Here is a 17,336-nt window from a genome sequence, read left to right on the forward strand (position 1 = left end):
TCAAAACTTTCAAACTCTCTGACTGACAGGACGTCAAGTTTTAAACAGTCTGAAGTATTTTTTTATACGTCATTAAACTGAACCAGGATAAAGTGAGAGTTGGTCTTGAATGACTGCTATCTACAGTATGGCTCCCAATATATTTCTGATACCTAAAGTGCAAAATCAAAATTTTACTCACTTATACCCAAGTGAAAAGGCACAGCTACTACCAAAGAAATAGTCCCCAACCAGTATTATATTGAAGTCTACTCCAGATTTCATGCAAGAAGATTTCTTTGGCCAATTTCTTGGAATTTCCTGGTATAAATCAACACAAACATTTCCAGGAAAAAAGACGAAACATAACTCAAGCTTTAAAAAGAGCTTTTTCATTTCTCTGCTCCATGCGCACAACTCCTGGCCCAGTCTGTTTTAGTGCCTCTGGCTTGACTTGTGACAACTCCCTCTCTGGGGTGTGTTAATATGGAGGCGCTGATGATCAGGGCCTAGCAAACACGCCCTCATTACTCATGACCAGCTGATGACAGTGACTGGAAATCGTGAGTCCAATTCACGCATCGGTCAGCATCACAGTGACAGACGTTATCACTCTGCCCATGCGTAAGCCTCTCACCACGACTCCATAAGCACATGCAACGTGCAGAATCCCGCCAACGCGTGCTCAGGCTTGAGCAGTGCAGTGATTACACAGGAAATGAAGCATACATATCCATCATTATTCTAGTTATTAGGCAGCATTTACTGGCAGCTGAGTGACACTGGGAGCAGGGCAACTTTCCTTCAGATTTCAAACCCAGAGGCCGGCAAGGATCCACCTTGCTGAAGTACCCTTGAGCAAAACACAGCAAATCATTACCAGCTCTCGCTGACGCTGATCGTCACCAAACCATCAACATGAATGTTGTGTAATTTTCACTGCAGTTGCTGGTTTGGCTCCAAACACTGGGGAACGGCAACCCTGTAAGGCCTGTAAGCTTTTGGCATTAACATCAATTGGCATTTATTAAGTCATTTTAAGTGGTAAATTTTGATTCAGGTGAAAGTCAAGCAATTATTGATGCTGATCCTCCTACGATTTAAGAGTTTAACCACATAAGGTATAATTTCTTTTTAAGGTATATTTAAATGAACCGTCCCCTATGCTTAAAGATTAAGAGATAAAAGATACAGTAGGGGTATGATTAAGGCATTTTTTTCAGTTTAGCATGAACAAACTAGTCTACTTGTGTTCTGTATTGAGGCTTTTGACACGCCATTTTTACAAAAAGTATTACTGTCACTGTTTTGTCATTTTTTTCCCCAGAAAATTCAACTTTAACTCTGCTTTATCGTTTTCTGTTTAAGATATCCAGCCAATCTTAGTCAAACAACAAATCTTCCGTTCTCCTCTTGTTTTTTTCTAGTTTTCTCCCTTTTTTCCAACAATAACCAAAACATATTTGCTCATAATGAAAATGCAACAAAATTATTGCTACATGGGGGGCCCCCTGTGACCTTTGGGGCCCTGAGAGTTCAGGTCCAGTAGCCTGCTTTGCTCAGATGGTAACCCATAGCCTTGTTTAGGAGAGACTGTTTTGTCAGCAACTGCCTCCAAGGTCAAGAGTGAACTGTCAAGCTCCACTTTTAAGCCAGCATATATAAGAAGTCCTAGAGGTGCTCACAATAATGGAAAGTTTGAATATCTACATCTCCATAACTAATGGGCAAACTTCATCTCCTTATGAAGACCGTGTGATTGAGTTGAAAGTACCAGAAGCAAGTAAGGAGACATTGAGTAGAGAGTGATTTGTCAAGAGATACCTATTTATTCAATATAATGTACTTAAAACAGGGTAATTTCTACGACAGGTTCTGTGACCATAATTTTATACTGTGAAGAAAGTTATTTTTCTTTTTTTGCAGCACACACTTCCACATTGTATCAGTAGCGAACACGTGGACCATTAATCAGGTCTTTATAAATTAATTGGTCAAAAAGCGCGAGCAGGAGAACAAGCAAGGAAATTAGCGACATGCACTTTACAAAGACACCCTATTAATTTCACAACAGTTACAAAGCTTTATTTACTCTAATGACTGATTACAACATTGTATGGTAATAAATACTGGATGCCACAGTAATGAGACAGGTGGTGTGTTTAGACCCGGCTGCTGCTGTAGCTGTCTCCTCTCCAGTCTGCAGTGTATATATATATATCAGGCAGACAAGTAGCTACTTTTTTGGGGGGTTTGGAGACACCCGGCATCCACCAGGGCTCGGTAATGCAGGCTGTCCAAGACGTGCCAGCTCCGTTTAAAGACCCGACCCGGAGCTGTGGCTGTGCTTTTATTCAGATGAGTCTTGATGAAATTGTTTGCAGAGGTTTGATGGACAGTTGAGGTAATTATTCCGCTTGAGATCTGATGATGAGGGATTGTGGCTGAGCGCTCGCACACTCAGTATTTTGTTGAGTTGTTTGGATGCGTCGGGTGCCTCCTGCCAGCTACGTAGGGATGTGCTAGCAAAGCCTGTTCTCCTACCGGCCTCTCTTGTTGTGATGGCTGCCGTGCTGCCACTAACTATGGTCAATCAATCCTGTAGTTGTCGGTTTTACACTTTCAAAGAGTTCGCTTCAAACTTTTGGCAATCTTTCCCTCAGTTTTCTCTCTCGGCCCAGCTTCCTGAAAGACAAAGTAAGATACTTTACACGTTTCTCTTTTACCCTCTCCCTGCTTTTTCTCAATTTTCCGCCCTTACTCATTCATTTACATAAAGTTTTTTTTTTTGCCTTGGCCTTTTTGATTTATTTTGACCTCTTTGCAACCATGTGGACCAAGCAAGAACAAACTCTCATTTACAATGAAAAACCCGATGAAGGCAGAAAGCTTTTCGGCAGAGCTTTGGTTGGGGATTAGAAATAATTAAAAACACTTAACCTCTTAAGTGCCTTGGCTTGGTTTAACACAGCCAGCGGAGGTGAACCACAGTATGGAAACAGTATTGTACATACTGCACATACTTCGTAGCTGGAGGCTTTCCTCCAGGAAGGGAATGTTTTACATCCAGTAAATGCAGTCCCTGCTGCAGTCCGCATGCTTCAGTTCCTGCCATGTGACCGAAACAATAATCAGTATGTTGTAAAATGGTGTTTAACTTTGAGCTATTACTCAAAACACTCCCCATAAGTCGTAGTGCCTCGGCTAGACAGAAGTACAAAACCGAAGCAGCACAAATCTCAGCATTTTCGACATCTGCACAATCGGGTCAGGTGTTCACTAATTACCCCGACTCGCAGCATTGTAAGATAAACTGCAGCTGCAGACTTTTTGTGCGATAGCAATTTGACTGTTGAGAAAAGCCTCATGCATGTACAGTGGCCTCACATCAATTTGCATATTTGAGGCATTCCAGTGATTTACAGCACTGAAGCAATTAAACTAAAGGATGTCTCGAGGGTCCCCACCTGGGTTGAACCCAAACGACCCTTTGATCTTTGTTAAGTGGCTGCATTCATGTTGCCGGACCTTATCTGAAGAGACTTCAATTATCACCGAATTCATGCAACATCGCCAAAAGAGCAGTTGAGCAGGAGCAATCACTGCAGGATCTTGGATAAGTTGGGCAGTTGTGGATCACTCAGCATGTCTGTCGTAACACTGCCCCCTCATGGTCATAGAGGAAAAGTTTGGGGGTTTTTTTTGTTTGTTTTTTTTCCTTTTACAGTGCATGTGCGCAGACTGTGTGTTTTATAACCTCACACACTCAGGGGTCGGTCCCATTCTTCCTGCTTTACAGTAGCTGGATCCTTTGCACCTGCGGGCGGACACGGAAGAGCCGCAGAAAGGAACGTTTTTGGTTTTTTTTGGCTTTCGTTTTGCCCCTTCAGATGCCACCTGCCTTCGCCTCATGTGTCACTCGTGTGCATCACATGCAGGCAAGAATTACAGCTTGTCCACCGAGGGAGGCCCGCGGCTTCCTCATCCACGTCAATGTTTTATGTTCCACAGGCTACAAAAAAAGGGAATGGCGTCATACCTAGGGTTCCCATCTGCTGTAGGCAAATATTTAATTAAACATATGGCAGCAGTATGAGAAAATTAAATAAATCAAAGTCATCCAGCGCTGTGTAGATTAATCAAACTTTTGAATGTCACTAGATCAACATCATCTTTTATGACTCCTAATCAAGCAAGCAGAGCCGTGTTTTGCTGTGTTACCTCGTAAAAATTACTCCACTCCTGCTCCGAACCTTATTTACTACCCTCATATTTTTTGGAGCATTAAAGTGGAGCACGTGAATATAGGACTAATGACAACTTCTTCGCACTGGGACGTGAAACCGCTCCAAGAGATGCACAGATAAGCAGAGTTATGGCTCCCACATGTCCACTCGATATTTTTATCGCTGCCGAAATGGCATGGGAGCACCACTCGCTTCCTACTCCTGTTTACGATTGTATTTTGTGACTTGAACTGCTGCTGCTGATGCCTTCGTCAACAGGGAATATTTGGCTGATAAAACTTACTGGCTTTCCATTCAAAAAGTGGATGACTACCGCTCACAGATACCGGACTTCATTGTTTATTCCAACTGCATAGCGTTGATAAGAAAAAGTGGAAAAACTTATCAGCGTTACACCTTGAGATTCAACATTTAAGTTTGATATCTGCAGCCTCTGTTTGAATAATTAACTGTTGCTCTCTAATCTACTGATTGGGCATGAGTGCCTCTCTTTTTATTTAACACAAGACCATCACTGGAATATTATCAGCGTTTTATTTTAGCATAAGCAACCTTAGAGGCTGAGCCAAGAAAGCAAATCATCCGAAATCCAGTGCACCTACACATTCTATTATATGCCTTGGCACCAGAAGAGGGACTATGTGTTTATTGCACATATTCTGTGAGAAAAAAAGAGACTGAAAGAGGCTCTGGAGGAAAGTGTCAGACAGCCTTGAATCAGGATGCTGTGAGTGGCCCTCACGTCGTCGTTGATGTTCATTTTCGACACGTAGCTGTTTGTCTCCGTCCCGTCTCCGTCTGGGTCTCATCGTCGTCTGGTTGCTGCACGCTACCTGCAGTCAAACAAGCCTTTCATGTCAGGACTCTGTTCCTTGCATTGGGGGATTTTGGCTGATTAACCCAGAATTTAAGTGCATAGCTGCGAGGACAGTGTCAAAACACATAAAGAGCGAGGTCCGCGTAGGAGGGAGGAAGATGTCATTTCCATTTTTAGTGATTTAACTGAGCACATTAAAGGGATGATATGTTTTATTACAATTTGGATCTTATTTTTGTGGGTTTGGCCACAGCTTCAGCTCAGTTACTATAACATTGTACTCAAGTTAATCGCTGAGATCTAAAAACACGTTTGCATCGTTGAAAAGAAGCCCAATGGGTTGAGAGAGGAACAGTCAGACAGTCGTAACTTACAAGTTCTAAACAAACTTCAGATAAGCCAAAGTTGGACAAATGGTGTAATTATCACCCAGTCTGTCTATTGTAAACAAATATCGTGCACTATAGCCAGGATTTTACAAATACTGAGTTCATGAGTCCGGTTAGCCTCACCAGCCCTGCTTCAGCAGAAATACCCAACCTCTTGACAAAAAAGCCGATGTTGGATGATTCAGCGAAGCCCCGGGCATGATATTGCAACATTTTTCAAATCATTTGTCTCGAGTGTCGCCACATGGCAACCATGGAATGGTTAAGATGGAGGAGAGATGATGATTGTGGCAAATAAATAAGCTTAAAAAAAAATGCTTAATGTTCGGACACAGTGGGAATTCAATGAAAAGGAGGTTGGAATAATTTGAACAGAAGGCGTTAAGGTGTTAAAATTAGTGAAAGGTTCGGGCTTATGTTCTTAAAAAAAAAACATTCGCTGTGGGTCCAAGATGAATGCAATCCCTTGCAATATTCGGCTTCTGTTTTCATTTAATGTAGTTGTGAGTGCACATAGTTTTCCAGCGCAGTCAGGGATTATTAAATTTACTTCTGGCTACTCGGTTTTGCTTTTCCCTCTGACTGAGCTGCAAGATAATCTGGCTAAACTGTTGGTTTGTTTACAACCTGTCCGATCATCTGACTGCTTGCTTCTTGGCCGGTGTCGGATTTTGTTGTACCAGTGTTGCTGTATTCCCAAACCTTGGCAACTGACTGGCAGACCACAGTGTCGTGCGATCGAAATGATGGTAGAGGCAGGCACAAAAAAAAAGGGAGAAAAATAAAACCCAAGGACACGCAAATCGGAATTATCCTTTAAACTGGTCAGGATGCTTATTCAAGGCATTTGTTTTGCCACCGCTGGTTTGGTTTGGGCTCATGAGATGCCCATTATGCCTGGTCAATCAGTCAGCAAGTTGTTTTAAAACCTAGTTAACCGCTCAGTTGTAGAGTCACTCAGTAACTGAAACAATCAGCCAGTCAGGCAGTCAGCTAGTAGCTGTGAGAAAAGTGCATTGAAGAGGGCAAGCACTCCCCAAATCCTGATGATTTCCAGATGAAAGCCCAGACGGCTTGGCCTGAGAGGAGAGAACACAAAAACACACACACACACACACACACAGAAAAAGAATAATAATGGGGAGAGTGCGAGAGGATGGAGGGAGGAGGGAATAGAAAAATGAATACAGTGAATAAAGGAATGATCCTCCACGTGAAAGTATTGCATGCGAGATGCTGAAACTCAGCAGTCAGACCATTTTCATCCCCCTTTGTGATGTGTACTCATGACTGTGACTGCATCCCTTGAGAAAGACGGAGCTTAACAAGACGGCGAGCGTGTGTTGAGTTGTGTGTTGAGTAGACCTGTGTGTGAGGATGATCAACATGATGCGGTGGTGGGCCCTTCTCACCGCTGCTTACCTGTCCATCTACCTGGCGGCCACTCAGCACCACAGGAAAGGTAGGGGGACTTGAACCCGTCTGCTCCATGATTATATTATGTCTCTATTTTCCTTTCACAGGCCAAAATCTCGACATCGTGTAAAAAGCTGGTTTGCATACTTAAATGATCTCTTACACACAGAGTACAATATTTCAGAATATCTCACTTAAAAAATACAAGCCTATTAGAAAATCGAAAATAAACAATCACGATGGTTTAATCTTGATGCATGTCTGTGCTTCTGTGAAAGAATGTGTTTATCTTCTGGAGATATCTGGAACATTGGGGCATGAAGGACATCAACGTTTTCCAGTGAAAAGTGACTGCCCTGTTGTTACTGGATCGAGTCACTGAGGAAATTCCTTTCCCAACACTCACATAGCTTCAGATTTTTTGGAAAAGTCACATGAAACTAAAACCTACTACAGGAGCAGGGCCACTGACAGGATTTCAGAAACACTGAGGTGACTGATCATTTTAATTGATTAATTAAACATGGAAACAATATTCAAATTAATCTAATATTGTTTACATATTTAATTAATTCGAGTCTTCTATTGTTATTTTCTGTATGTTCTTTAAACATTATTCATTTAAAAATATTTGTGTTCTACTCCAAAGCTGTTGTATAAGAGCTGTGTCAGGACCTTTGTTGTTGCATTTATTTTTGTGTTTTGTTTTTTGTATTTTTGTATTTTTTTGTTTTAGGGTTTTTTGTTTGTTTGTCCGTTTGTTTTTCTCGGCCACTTTGGAGCAGCGGAACGAGCTGTAAATACAACGTTGACATATTATAACCGTAAAAACATACACGTTAGGGAACGCATTTGCAAACAGCTGCCTAATTATACATCCAGCGGACACAAAGTAACATTAGCATTTTTATGGAGTCCAGTATTCACTTTACTAGTACCTCTGCTGTGGTCTCAAACAACTCCTGAGGGAAATGTCTCTTTAGCTGCTAAATGCTCCCGTGTTCAGCAGCTAGTTGCCGACTTTGTCTATCTGCTGTTTGGTGCTGAATATGTAGTAGATGGTGGTCCTTTAGATCTTTTTTTTTTTTTTTGCTGAAAACTCCTGCCTGCTGCAGCTAGACATGGGATTGTTGAGAGTGGTGAGTTACAAAACAGTTATAGCTGGAGGTCACAAAACCAAAACAACTAGCTGAAAGATGCTAGAAAGTTTTATAGAGCTGAGGGGAACAGCAGAGTTGGGCAATGATTCTCTGTGGGTTCCTCACTACAATTGATCCCTCTAATATTACATATAGTCATTTGACCCAATGTTAATTAAAAAATTATTAATAAGTGCAGCTTTAATTTATTTTTTTTTTGGCCCACAGTAAAAAGGCCTTTTTATTTATCGGACTGTGAAAAGTCACATTATACGTAACTTTAAAGGAGCTATTTTTAAGTTTTGCTATCGCTTCATAGTCAACGTTAGCATCAACAGCCGTGTATTTACCAGTTTTGAAGAACCATTCAAATTCAGAATTAAACGTCATATCTTTACTTGCCAAGAGCTGTCCCCAGCGGTGGAAAGCAATGCCAATGTTTACTATTGTTTTGCTTCCGTTTCTATCACTTCTTTTCTTCTACTGAAGTTAGCATGCTAGAGTATTACAAGAGGTATTCCAACCTCTTGTAAATGTAATGATGGCCGAAGCTCTTGGCAAGTGACCATCACCACCACCACCCGCTCCCAGCAAGAAACCACGTTGGGTGGTTAAAAAAATAGCACCTTTAAATCAAAAAACACCTCCACAGGTCCCCAGAATTATAAAAGTTTGTTTGAGGAGATGGGCTTTGACAGAGATTTTTTTCTTCACTTAACCTTTACCACCAACTTGTCCTACTTCTGGGATGCTTGCACAATGTAGAGCTTCCCCAGACTCCCAGTACAATGGAAAGTTATGAATATCTAATATATATATCAATAGGCCTATGTGTTTCTGTAATCCTGGCCATTTTCAAAAAAACTAATCTAGGTACATGCATGGCAGAGTATACAAGTGAAAAAATATGGTGTCTCCACACCTTCAAAGGAGTCTGGCTGTCCAACATAAACCATTTAATACTTTATGTCAAGCTAATTGCAAGGGTCTAACAAAATCAAAAATAGCCCAGTATTGGTAAAGGGTAATGCTTATGCAAAGCTCAACAATCCTCCTTTACACACTGTGAAAAATAGTTCTTCCCTGGAGGGCAGCCGAGGACCTTTAGAAAACTGCATACACTCCAAGTGACCTTTCTCCAATTTCCCCAGTTATCACCAGTGTCCCCAGTATTCCAATATCCACAGTGTCAATCTCATCTTCCCCTGGCAGTACTAAGTATCTTTATTACAGTTTAGCCTCTCACAGATTGGGCTCACAGTGGGAGTACTGATGGTGAAGTTTGTGTTTACATTGGAAATAGTAGATTTTGTATCTGAGTTGCTAGAATATTGTCGTTTGTTTGGATTTTAAGAATCATTTGGAGGTAAATTGAACCGCTAAGCAGAAGATGGGCCATTGTGGCGAAGACTTTATTCTCTCCTGTGTCCTTTTCACCCCCCTTTTTCTCTTATGCCGGAGGGATCCAGACGTCCATTTTGTTTTTGTTTGTTTTTGCCTCTCTGTTTCTCTCACTTACTCTCTCTCTCTCTCTGTCTCTGTCTCTCTCATCAAGACATCCCTCCAGCCAGGAGTACCATTTACCCCGCCTAATTAATGGATCTTTGTTGTTCCCTCATCTCCGTGCAAGCAGTTAGCGGGAGATTACAAGTTCCCTGCCTGTGCATAATGACATTGGGGGAAGCCGGCACTGATTGTCTGGAGCATGGGAGGAGGGAGGGGAAGCAAGACGGATGAGCAGGCTTTGAGCAAGCAGCGGGGAAAGCTGAGATGTTGTAAAGACGGATATCTATATTAAATATTCAACCTGAAAATGAGAAAAAGACTAATCAGCTAAAAAATATAAATGGCCTCATTTCTGTTTGTCTCCCTGCATTAACATGTTAAAACTTTAATATGAAATACTCACAAATCTCTTTTACTCTGCAAATGGGAACACGTTGCATCGACATTTGATGAAGATTGAATTTCACGCTACGAAACCAGTGAATATACTTCTTAATAAGGTTGCATAAAGTTTGAATGTTCCTCATATTTCAGGATCTAATCCTTCTAACCAGAAAAACATGGTAAAAGATAAAAGACATACACTGACGACTGAATATATGTCAGCATCCAAGTGGTAAAGAAGTGTTGGAAACGCTGATTTATCGGATTTGGCTAAAGAAATGCAGAAATGCCTGAAAACCCAACAAACATGAATGCCTCACATAAGCCAAAGTGTTATTTCAAGTTTATTAAACCAACATGTAATGGCTATAGTGTTATATTGTCAATGCACAGTATTTTTCACCCTCACAGGACCAGTTAGAAAAGGGTGTTGAATTGTCGCCTCTTGCAGACATAAACATTGATACCATCAGTCCAACACGAACATGAACAATCTTTGACCTCTGTTATTTCCACGCTGGCTGTGTCAGTTTACCATGAAAAGCACGATATTTCAGATCTATTTGTCATTCTAGCCACATGCATAATATACACATGGCCAGATGAAAAGGCATTTCTCATGGGACAGCCACTAACTTCCATGTCCTTCCAGAGCCTGCTTTTGTCCCCCTGCCCAGCACTGGCTCCCAGCTTTTCCAGCCCTTCTCCAAATCATCACCTGACCGCCACGCCCACCTGTGCACCTGATCCCAATCCCTTCGTCAGCTCCTCATTATATATATATACCTGCCCCTTTGTCTTAGCTCCCTGCCTGAATGTCTGTTGCGTAACTAGCCTTAGTGCGCCAATCACTTTGTTCCTGCCTGCCTGTTTCCAAACTCTTTTTGCCCATGGAGAACTTGGCTTTTAGCTAACTTGTTTGCCTCTAAGCCATGCAGTTGAGCCTTCCAGGACCTGTTTTACTTAGCTATTACGAATGTGCGAGGTTCAATTGATTCTTTTTTCCAAGCGCGGATTCTTCTATTTTCAGCTTTATAAATGTTGTAAGACACATGACCTGCCTCTGTGTCTACAGCAATCCTGCTCCAACCATGTGAGCATTAACCAGCAAAAACATTTTCTTTCCAAACCGCTGTTGCTGCTGTTAGAAACATAAAACGGGTCCTTTCCTGCATGCCAAAGGACTATTGTATTACAGCAAATACTGACAGAGAAAACCTTTTATGTAAATTACAGATTATTAATTTTAAATGTAAATCAGCACCGTGTTGGCCTCCAAGCTGTCATTTCCTCCCCGCTTTAACAACATAATCCTTGTTCTAATGAGCACGCTTTCCTCGGGTGTGATTTTGTTTACATTGCCGGTGCCCCACTGAAGCTACGGTGTCTCCTCGGTATTTAATGTGCGCGCATAGGCATTGCATTTGGGAGCCACCCGCTCAGTGAGGAGTTCAAATTTTCACCAAGGAGCTGCGATGCGCTCATCGCTACACGTCAGCGTTGGCTCTAGCGAAATGTTTTCGGTCCTGTTCGTTGGTGTCTGGGGTCGGATGGAGCTGATTCGGATATTTTTAGAGTCAGTTATCTTAAATTTGGGTTGAAAACATGAAGAGATTTTGTGTGTCTCCACCAGGATTATATTCCTGGCATAGCGGAGAAGATTAGCCTACGTTAGTCATGTATGGAGATACTATTTACAGAAAACATTTTAAAACTTAAAAGAATAGTAATGCGCTTATTTGCTTTCTTGCAGAGAGTTAGCTAGCAGATGGATTTGGTTACTTTAGACAAAGCCAGGCTAGCTGTTTCTCCCAGTTTCCATACGCTGTGCTAAGATACGCTAAGTGGCGGCTGCAGTGCCTTCATATTTAGCAGACAGACATGAGCGTGGTATCGATCTTTTCGTCTAACTCTCGGCAAAAAAAAGGGGAATAAGGGTATTTCCCACAACGTCAAAGTGCACTGGGGGGCTCCCGACCTCCAGTATTTAAAAAATCCCAGCTGTGGCCCTGCCCTGGACGGGGGCCGGTATAAGAGGTGAAAGGTTTGAGACAAAATGCTGTGGATTACTCAGATGTACCAACTTGGCTGGCTTTATTATTCTAACGGTGCCGGAGCGCCGAGTTACAGATTTTCTTTACAAATGGTGGCTGGATTATGAAAGCAAAGCCAGAGCTGAGGCTGGCGGTCACCCCTGCAGGAAGCAGGTACATGGGGAGACAAGCTAGTGCATGTGGCTTTGGCTGGCCTCACAAACGCTGTAAAGTTAAATGTATCTGGCCAGTGAGGCTGAGCATTACAGCCGAACTGGCGAGGCAGCACACCAATTTCAGATGAAGCCCCGTGTTTTTACTATATACCTCCATAAAGATCTGTGTGTGTGTGTGTGATCTGTGTGTTCGCTTACGCGCCGAGCCAGGCACCGGATGGCAACAGAATATGTGAAGCAGGGGGGAAAAAAGGGAGCAGGATGTCTGGAGAAGCTTAGAGGAAGTTTTTCTTACTTCATTATTCTGTGAATCCCCTTTTCAGTTCTAAACAAATGTGCTTTTCACTTCACTCTCCTGAAGCAATGTTACCAAATGGCTCTTGGAGTCTTGGAGACAATAGAGGGAATCATAATATGAACATATTTAAAGAGTCTGGGCTGCAATAGTAGACATATTATAAACAATATTGAAGGGGGAAATGTGGCTGTGGTTACTCTGCATCCTTATGTAACCCCTCTCCTCCTTTTTTTTTTTTTTTTCTTTGTTTAGACTTGACCTCCCAAAGCCTTTCCATTACCAGTGGGATCAGCTGGCCACTATCACACAGGGCTGCTAATCAAAAATGAGAATGCAAATATGGGGCTCTTAGATCCAGGCTGTGGTCGTAAACCATTCCTTTTGACACAGCTCTGTCTCTTCTGATTTCCTTATGAGATCAGAAGAGACAGTGAAGAAAAGTGAACCAAAAGATACTGTATGTTGAAGTTGTATTGTTTTTACAGCGTTTTCAGAAGATTCTCACACAATGAACGTACAGAATTTCAATGTATTAAAGGGACCACGCCCCTAGATTACAGGCATATGATGGATGGTGGGAAATTTTTAACGTGCTTATCGTGAAGAGATGTGGTGAGACATGGTGAAACTATACTATCTTAAATTAAAGCAGCACTAAACTTTCTTAATTAACAATGGCTCATTTGACTACATGTAACTTGAAAGAGCTCACTTATAGTAATGAACCCACAGAAAATTATCAACCAAGTCTGCAGTTCCCCTCAAATCTACAGTGTTTTAGTGTTTATAAGCTAATTGTTTCGGTTTTATGGCCCCCAAATCTGTTTACGCTCACTGCTTTAATTAGCCTAATTTCCAGACGCAGCAGGCAGCAGAAAAAAATCAGGAGTTGGCGGAGAGCAGAACAGAGCTAAAGGGAGAGTGAATATTGGACTTACGTTCATCAGGTGGCTGGAAAAACATGACTCCAAACAAATGCTAATGTTGCTCCATGTCTGCTGGTTGCGTAAATAGGTAACTGCTCGCTAACTCATTCACCACAAGCAACTTTATAGGTAATAATTTGTCAGTGTTGTGTTTTTACAGCTTGTTGCGCTGCCCCCAAAAGAACAATTAATGCAGCTTTTAAGGTAAACTCTCCGTATGTGTCATATTCTTACATTTTTACTTTTATTAATTCATTGTTTGGCAAATCAACAGGAACTCCAGCTATTTGATGAATATACTCCATTTGTGAAGTCACCATACTTTCCTCTGAAATGCTAAAGAATTAGATTAGATATCAAAAAAATAACACCGTAGCGAAGTGCCGCGACCTCAGAATTTGACCTAAGCGCAGCATTTGAGTAAATGTACTTAGTTACTTTCCACCTCGGGATAATGGGGTGTGTGACCATGTGGAATTGCCTCTGCTTATCACCTCCAGTAAAATATGGATTTCATGGTATTTTATCATAGAGATGAGACTGCGGCGACTGTTTCCGCTAGTTTAGAGCGAGGGGGGCCTCATTCCAGCCCTATCTGGAGACCTCGGATTACGGGCCACCTGGTCCGCCGCACATGTGGACTTACACTTTGAAACCTGACCAAATGAGGTCAGTTACACCTGCCCCTCCGTTAGAGCGGATATCTCACCTCTGGATGCACCGGCCACCACCACTTGTGTATATATAGGAGCATCTGTGGCTCATCTCGAAGACCAATTACCCTCCGCACAGCCGGAGCCGGATCCTCTCCCACCTGCATAATATTTAAGCAGTAATGTATCTGTGTTTGCTCAACCTCTGGTCCACCCACATGCATGCCACGATGGATAATGTGGTGCCTTAATTTCGGGAACAAGCGGCAGATCCTCTAATCTGAGATCCTCTTCTCGTGTGTTCTAGCTCTGTATCCATCTGCGTATAGAATAAAGCGTGGGACATATTCGCTGATCAACCCCACGTTCCAGCGCTCAGAGGAGGACATCAACCTGCTCTTTGAGGTCAGTTTAGATCCTGTGGATTTGACTCAATGGTCCTTCTTCAGCAACGGCCCATACATGGCAGATTCTCTTCTCTGAAGATCCTCTGACAGAATATGTTCATGTGGAAAATGTTTTATAAGCAAACAGGCCTTTTTTTTTTTTTTTTTTTAAATTAGATAAATAACTATCATGACAAGAAGGAATAAATCACAGAAGACAATTTAAATATGTTGAGAATGTGCACAGAAACTGTCCAAATAGCACATTTGTGGCCCGTATTCAACTGCAGAAAGCTCCCAGTTAAAAAAATAAAAAATGAAAACACACTGTGTGCTCCTGCTAATCATTAGCAGAAATAAGAAATATGTGTTTAGCCAGAGTCTTCCTGATGATGAAGAAAGCAACATTTATTAACTCCTTATGTCTTCAGTTCACTTAGCACGTAGGTGGAGTAAACAGTTCTTTGGTATTGGTGTATTTATATACACGTAGGTGGTTTTTTGGTAAAATAGAGCCTAATTAGCAAGTTAGTCATGTAGTTGGTTTCCAATGTAAATGTATATGACGCCTCTGCCTCCCAGATCCTGCTGGCTGGAATGCAGATAGAAGGTGAAGAGCACACTATGCTGATCCCAGATGAGGAATTGGCCTCCATGAGGAGCGTGGAGAGGCTAGAGGTCATCTGTGAGGACATCGTGCCCAAGAGGCTCTCCGACATCCGCCGTCTGACAGCAGAGCTCGCCGCACGCCGGCAGCCCCTGAGCTGGCCGGACTTCGAGAGGACGGTCCTGACCCTGGTGTACACCACCCAGACACTGGCTCGAATCAGCAACCAGCGGCAGAGGGAGGCGTGGACGGACGCAGTGATCCAGCTGTTCAGAGCCCTTCAGAAAGACCTCAGACCCCCTTGAGGAAGAATCAGAAGACCTCGTTTCTTTTTAAAAAGTCATTTTTGTGGTGATGTGTGTCATTATCCGGAGCCCATTTTAACACGTGACACTGTGTGACACCACAGTTCTTGACTTAAGCCTTTTCCCAATTTCATGCCTAGTCTACACACTAACTGTATACAGTATTTACCCTTATACTAGTTGCTACAGTATACTGTTTTTCGGTATACAAGAAATGAATGTTTGACAAAAAAACCTTAACTCAAGGTCCATAAGCACAAGCTTTTTTTTCTTTTTTCTTAAGCTACTCTGTCCAAGAATGAATTTTCATGCTCGAGAAAAAAGAATATGCTTTACTGTTTTGTACTAACAGGAAATGTTGCAACATATGAACCGTTAGCCAAACTGCAACTCCTGAAATGCCACTGCAGATTAAACTTCACATCTTCCAAAGCTTTAATCCCTTTTTCGATTTTGTTTTCTGCAATCCACTTGAAATTCCCTCACCACAATCTACCATTTAATTCATTTAGATTTTTTTTTTTTTTTTTCAGCACCTGCTCCATTTCCTTTTGTGCAACGTGTTGTGGGACAAGTGTGTCCACCAACACATATCACAAAGAGTTTTAGGGGGTTTTTTTGTTTTTTTTTAATCTACAGTAGATCTACAGGCTTCAACTAATTGGACTTAATTTCCTTATCAAATGTGTAACTCCTCTAAGCTCCTGAAGGTGGGTTTGATTGTAACGGCAGTGCAGTAAGTTTGATCCCGCTTATTTGTGCAGTGTGTGGAAATTGGATAAAACCAACAAAGTATCTGAGCTCTAATGAGCCATGGCCTCATCAGTCGAGCGCGTCCCGGTCCACATGCTTGCAGTCTTAACAGGCACGGAGGCAGTTGCCGAATATACATCACACTTGACTACTGCAAGCGTGGGTGTAGTAGTGTGGTTTGCATACCGACTTTTGTAATTACACCCATCCTTGACTTACTTTAAACAGGAAAAATATGCTAAATCAAACTATAAACACGACATTAGGGTGCCAACTCCTTTTAGAGTCGCATCCGTCGCCCTTGTGCTGGCTGTGTACATGTTCGACGTCATCGCATAACTCCAGGCATTAAATGCTTTGCTCTGTCTTTTAAAAAAAAAAAAATTGTAAAGCTCATTTGATTCACCAGTGAAAGCCCTTTGAATGAAAACAACACACTTGCACATAAGAGTCTGTGTACATCATTATGTCTGAGTGATCATTTGAGAAGAGTGTAGAACGTTCGATAGATGTTTGCTTCCCGACTCATGTTGGGAAGCACTTGTCGTAATAGGCCTTTGTGCGGTTCACTCACCTTTGAGTTGATAGATAGAGTGTATATCTGGTTTGCGGCGTTTTCCCTTCCTCGAGTCAATTGGTTTTACATCTTGCTTATTTTTGGTTCAATTCCTGCGCTCGTGCTCACATCCAGCCTCGGAGAGGCGGCTCGCCCAGTGTCTGTCATTTCCATCTACCAGAGACATATTCCCCCACAGCATTTAATTTCTGAAAATGCATATGATGATCACGGGGTTGTTGGGGTTTTTTTTGGGTTTTTTTCAGGTTTTTCAGTCTCTTTCTCAGTACGTCAGCGTTCATCCCAATCCGGGGCTACCGGTGCTGACTCGGGAGGACTGACTGATGAGGAAGTGGGGACGTGTCGAGCAGGAATTTCCTTCCAAGACAGGGGATAAGCCTGCGACTCCGTGCACCGCTCTAACGATGACAATGATGAGTTTTGGGATGTTCCTGGCCACTATTTGACAGGGCGTAAAGAAGCCGGGATATTGAAGAAAACAGTTCAGCTCAGGATTTTACTCCGGTATGGAGTCTGATAGCACAGAGTTTCATTAAAGCATTCCCATGCTGGAAAACCTCTGTGTTCCATGTGTTATATTCTCAGATTGTAATGCCTCATAGTTTTGGGCTCTATTATTCGCTTCTGGCATGAAGCACAAGACATGTCCTCAAATCCTTGTAACAAAATATAAATGAAACTGTATTTCCGCATTGTTACCTTGTTTAATTTGCTTCAAGAATTTCAGATGCTTGCTGCTTGCTGC

At 42.1% G+C, this 17,336-nt stretch overlaps 1 protein-coding gene across 1 annotated transcript; it reads left to right on the forward strand.

Annotated features, from left to right (window-relative positions):
- Positions 1-6,679: 6,679 nt before the first annotated feature.
- LOC120801687 (protein FAM180A) lies at positions 6,680-15,679 on the forward strand. Its single transcript, XM_040148865.1, has 3 exons — positions 6,680-6,894; positions 14,271-14,368; positions 14,932-15,679. The coding sequence occupies exons 1-3, from the start codon at positions 6,810-6,812 to the stop codon at positions 15,259-15,261; spliced, it is 513 nt and encodes a 170-aa protein (XP_040004799.1). The 5' UTR covers positions 6,680-6,809; the 3' UTR covers positions 15,262-15,679.
- Positions 15,680-17,336: the final 1,657 nt, after the last annotated feature.

Source organism: Xiphias gladius, chromosome 2 (assembly GCF_016859285.1).
Source record: "Xiphias gladius isolate SHS-SW01 ecotype Sanya breed wild chromosome 2, ASM1685928v1, whole genome shotgun sequence".
Classification (NCBI taxonomy): Eukaryota; Metazoa; Chordata; class Actinopteri; order Istiophoriformes; family Xiphiidae; genus Xiphias; species Xiphias gladius.

Coding starts and splice junctions, on each gene's coding strand:
- LOC120801687 (XM_040148865.1), top strand. CDS start 6,810: ATGATCAACATGATGCGGTGGTGGGCCCTTCTCACCGCTGCTTACCTG. Junction 6,895..14,270: donor CACTCAGCACCACAGGAAAG/GTAGGGGGACTT, acceptor CGTGTGTTCTAG/CTCTGTATCCATCTGCGTAT. Junction 14,369..14,931: donor ACATCAACCTGCTCTTTGAG/GTCAGTTTAGAT, acceptor TCTGCCTCCCAG/ATCCTGCTGGCTGGAATGCA.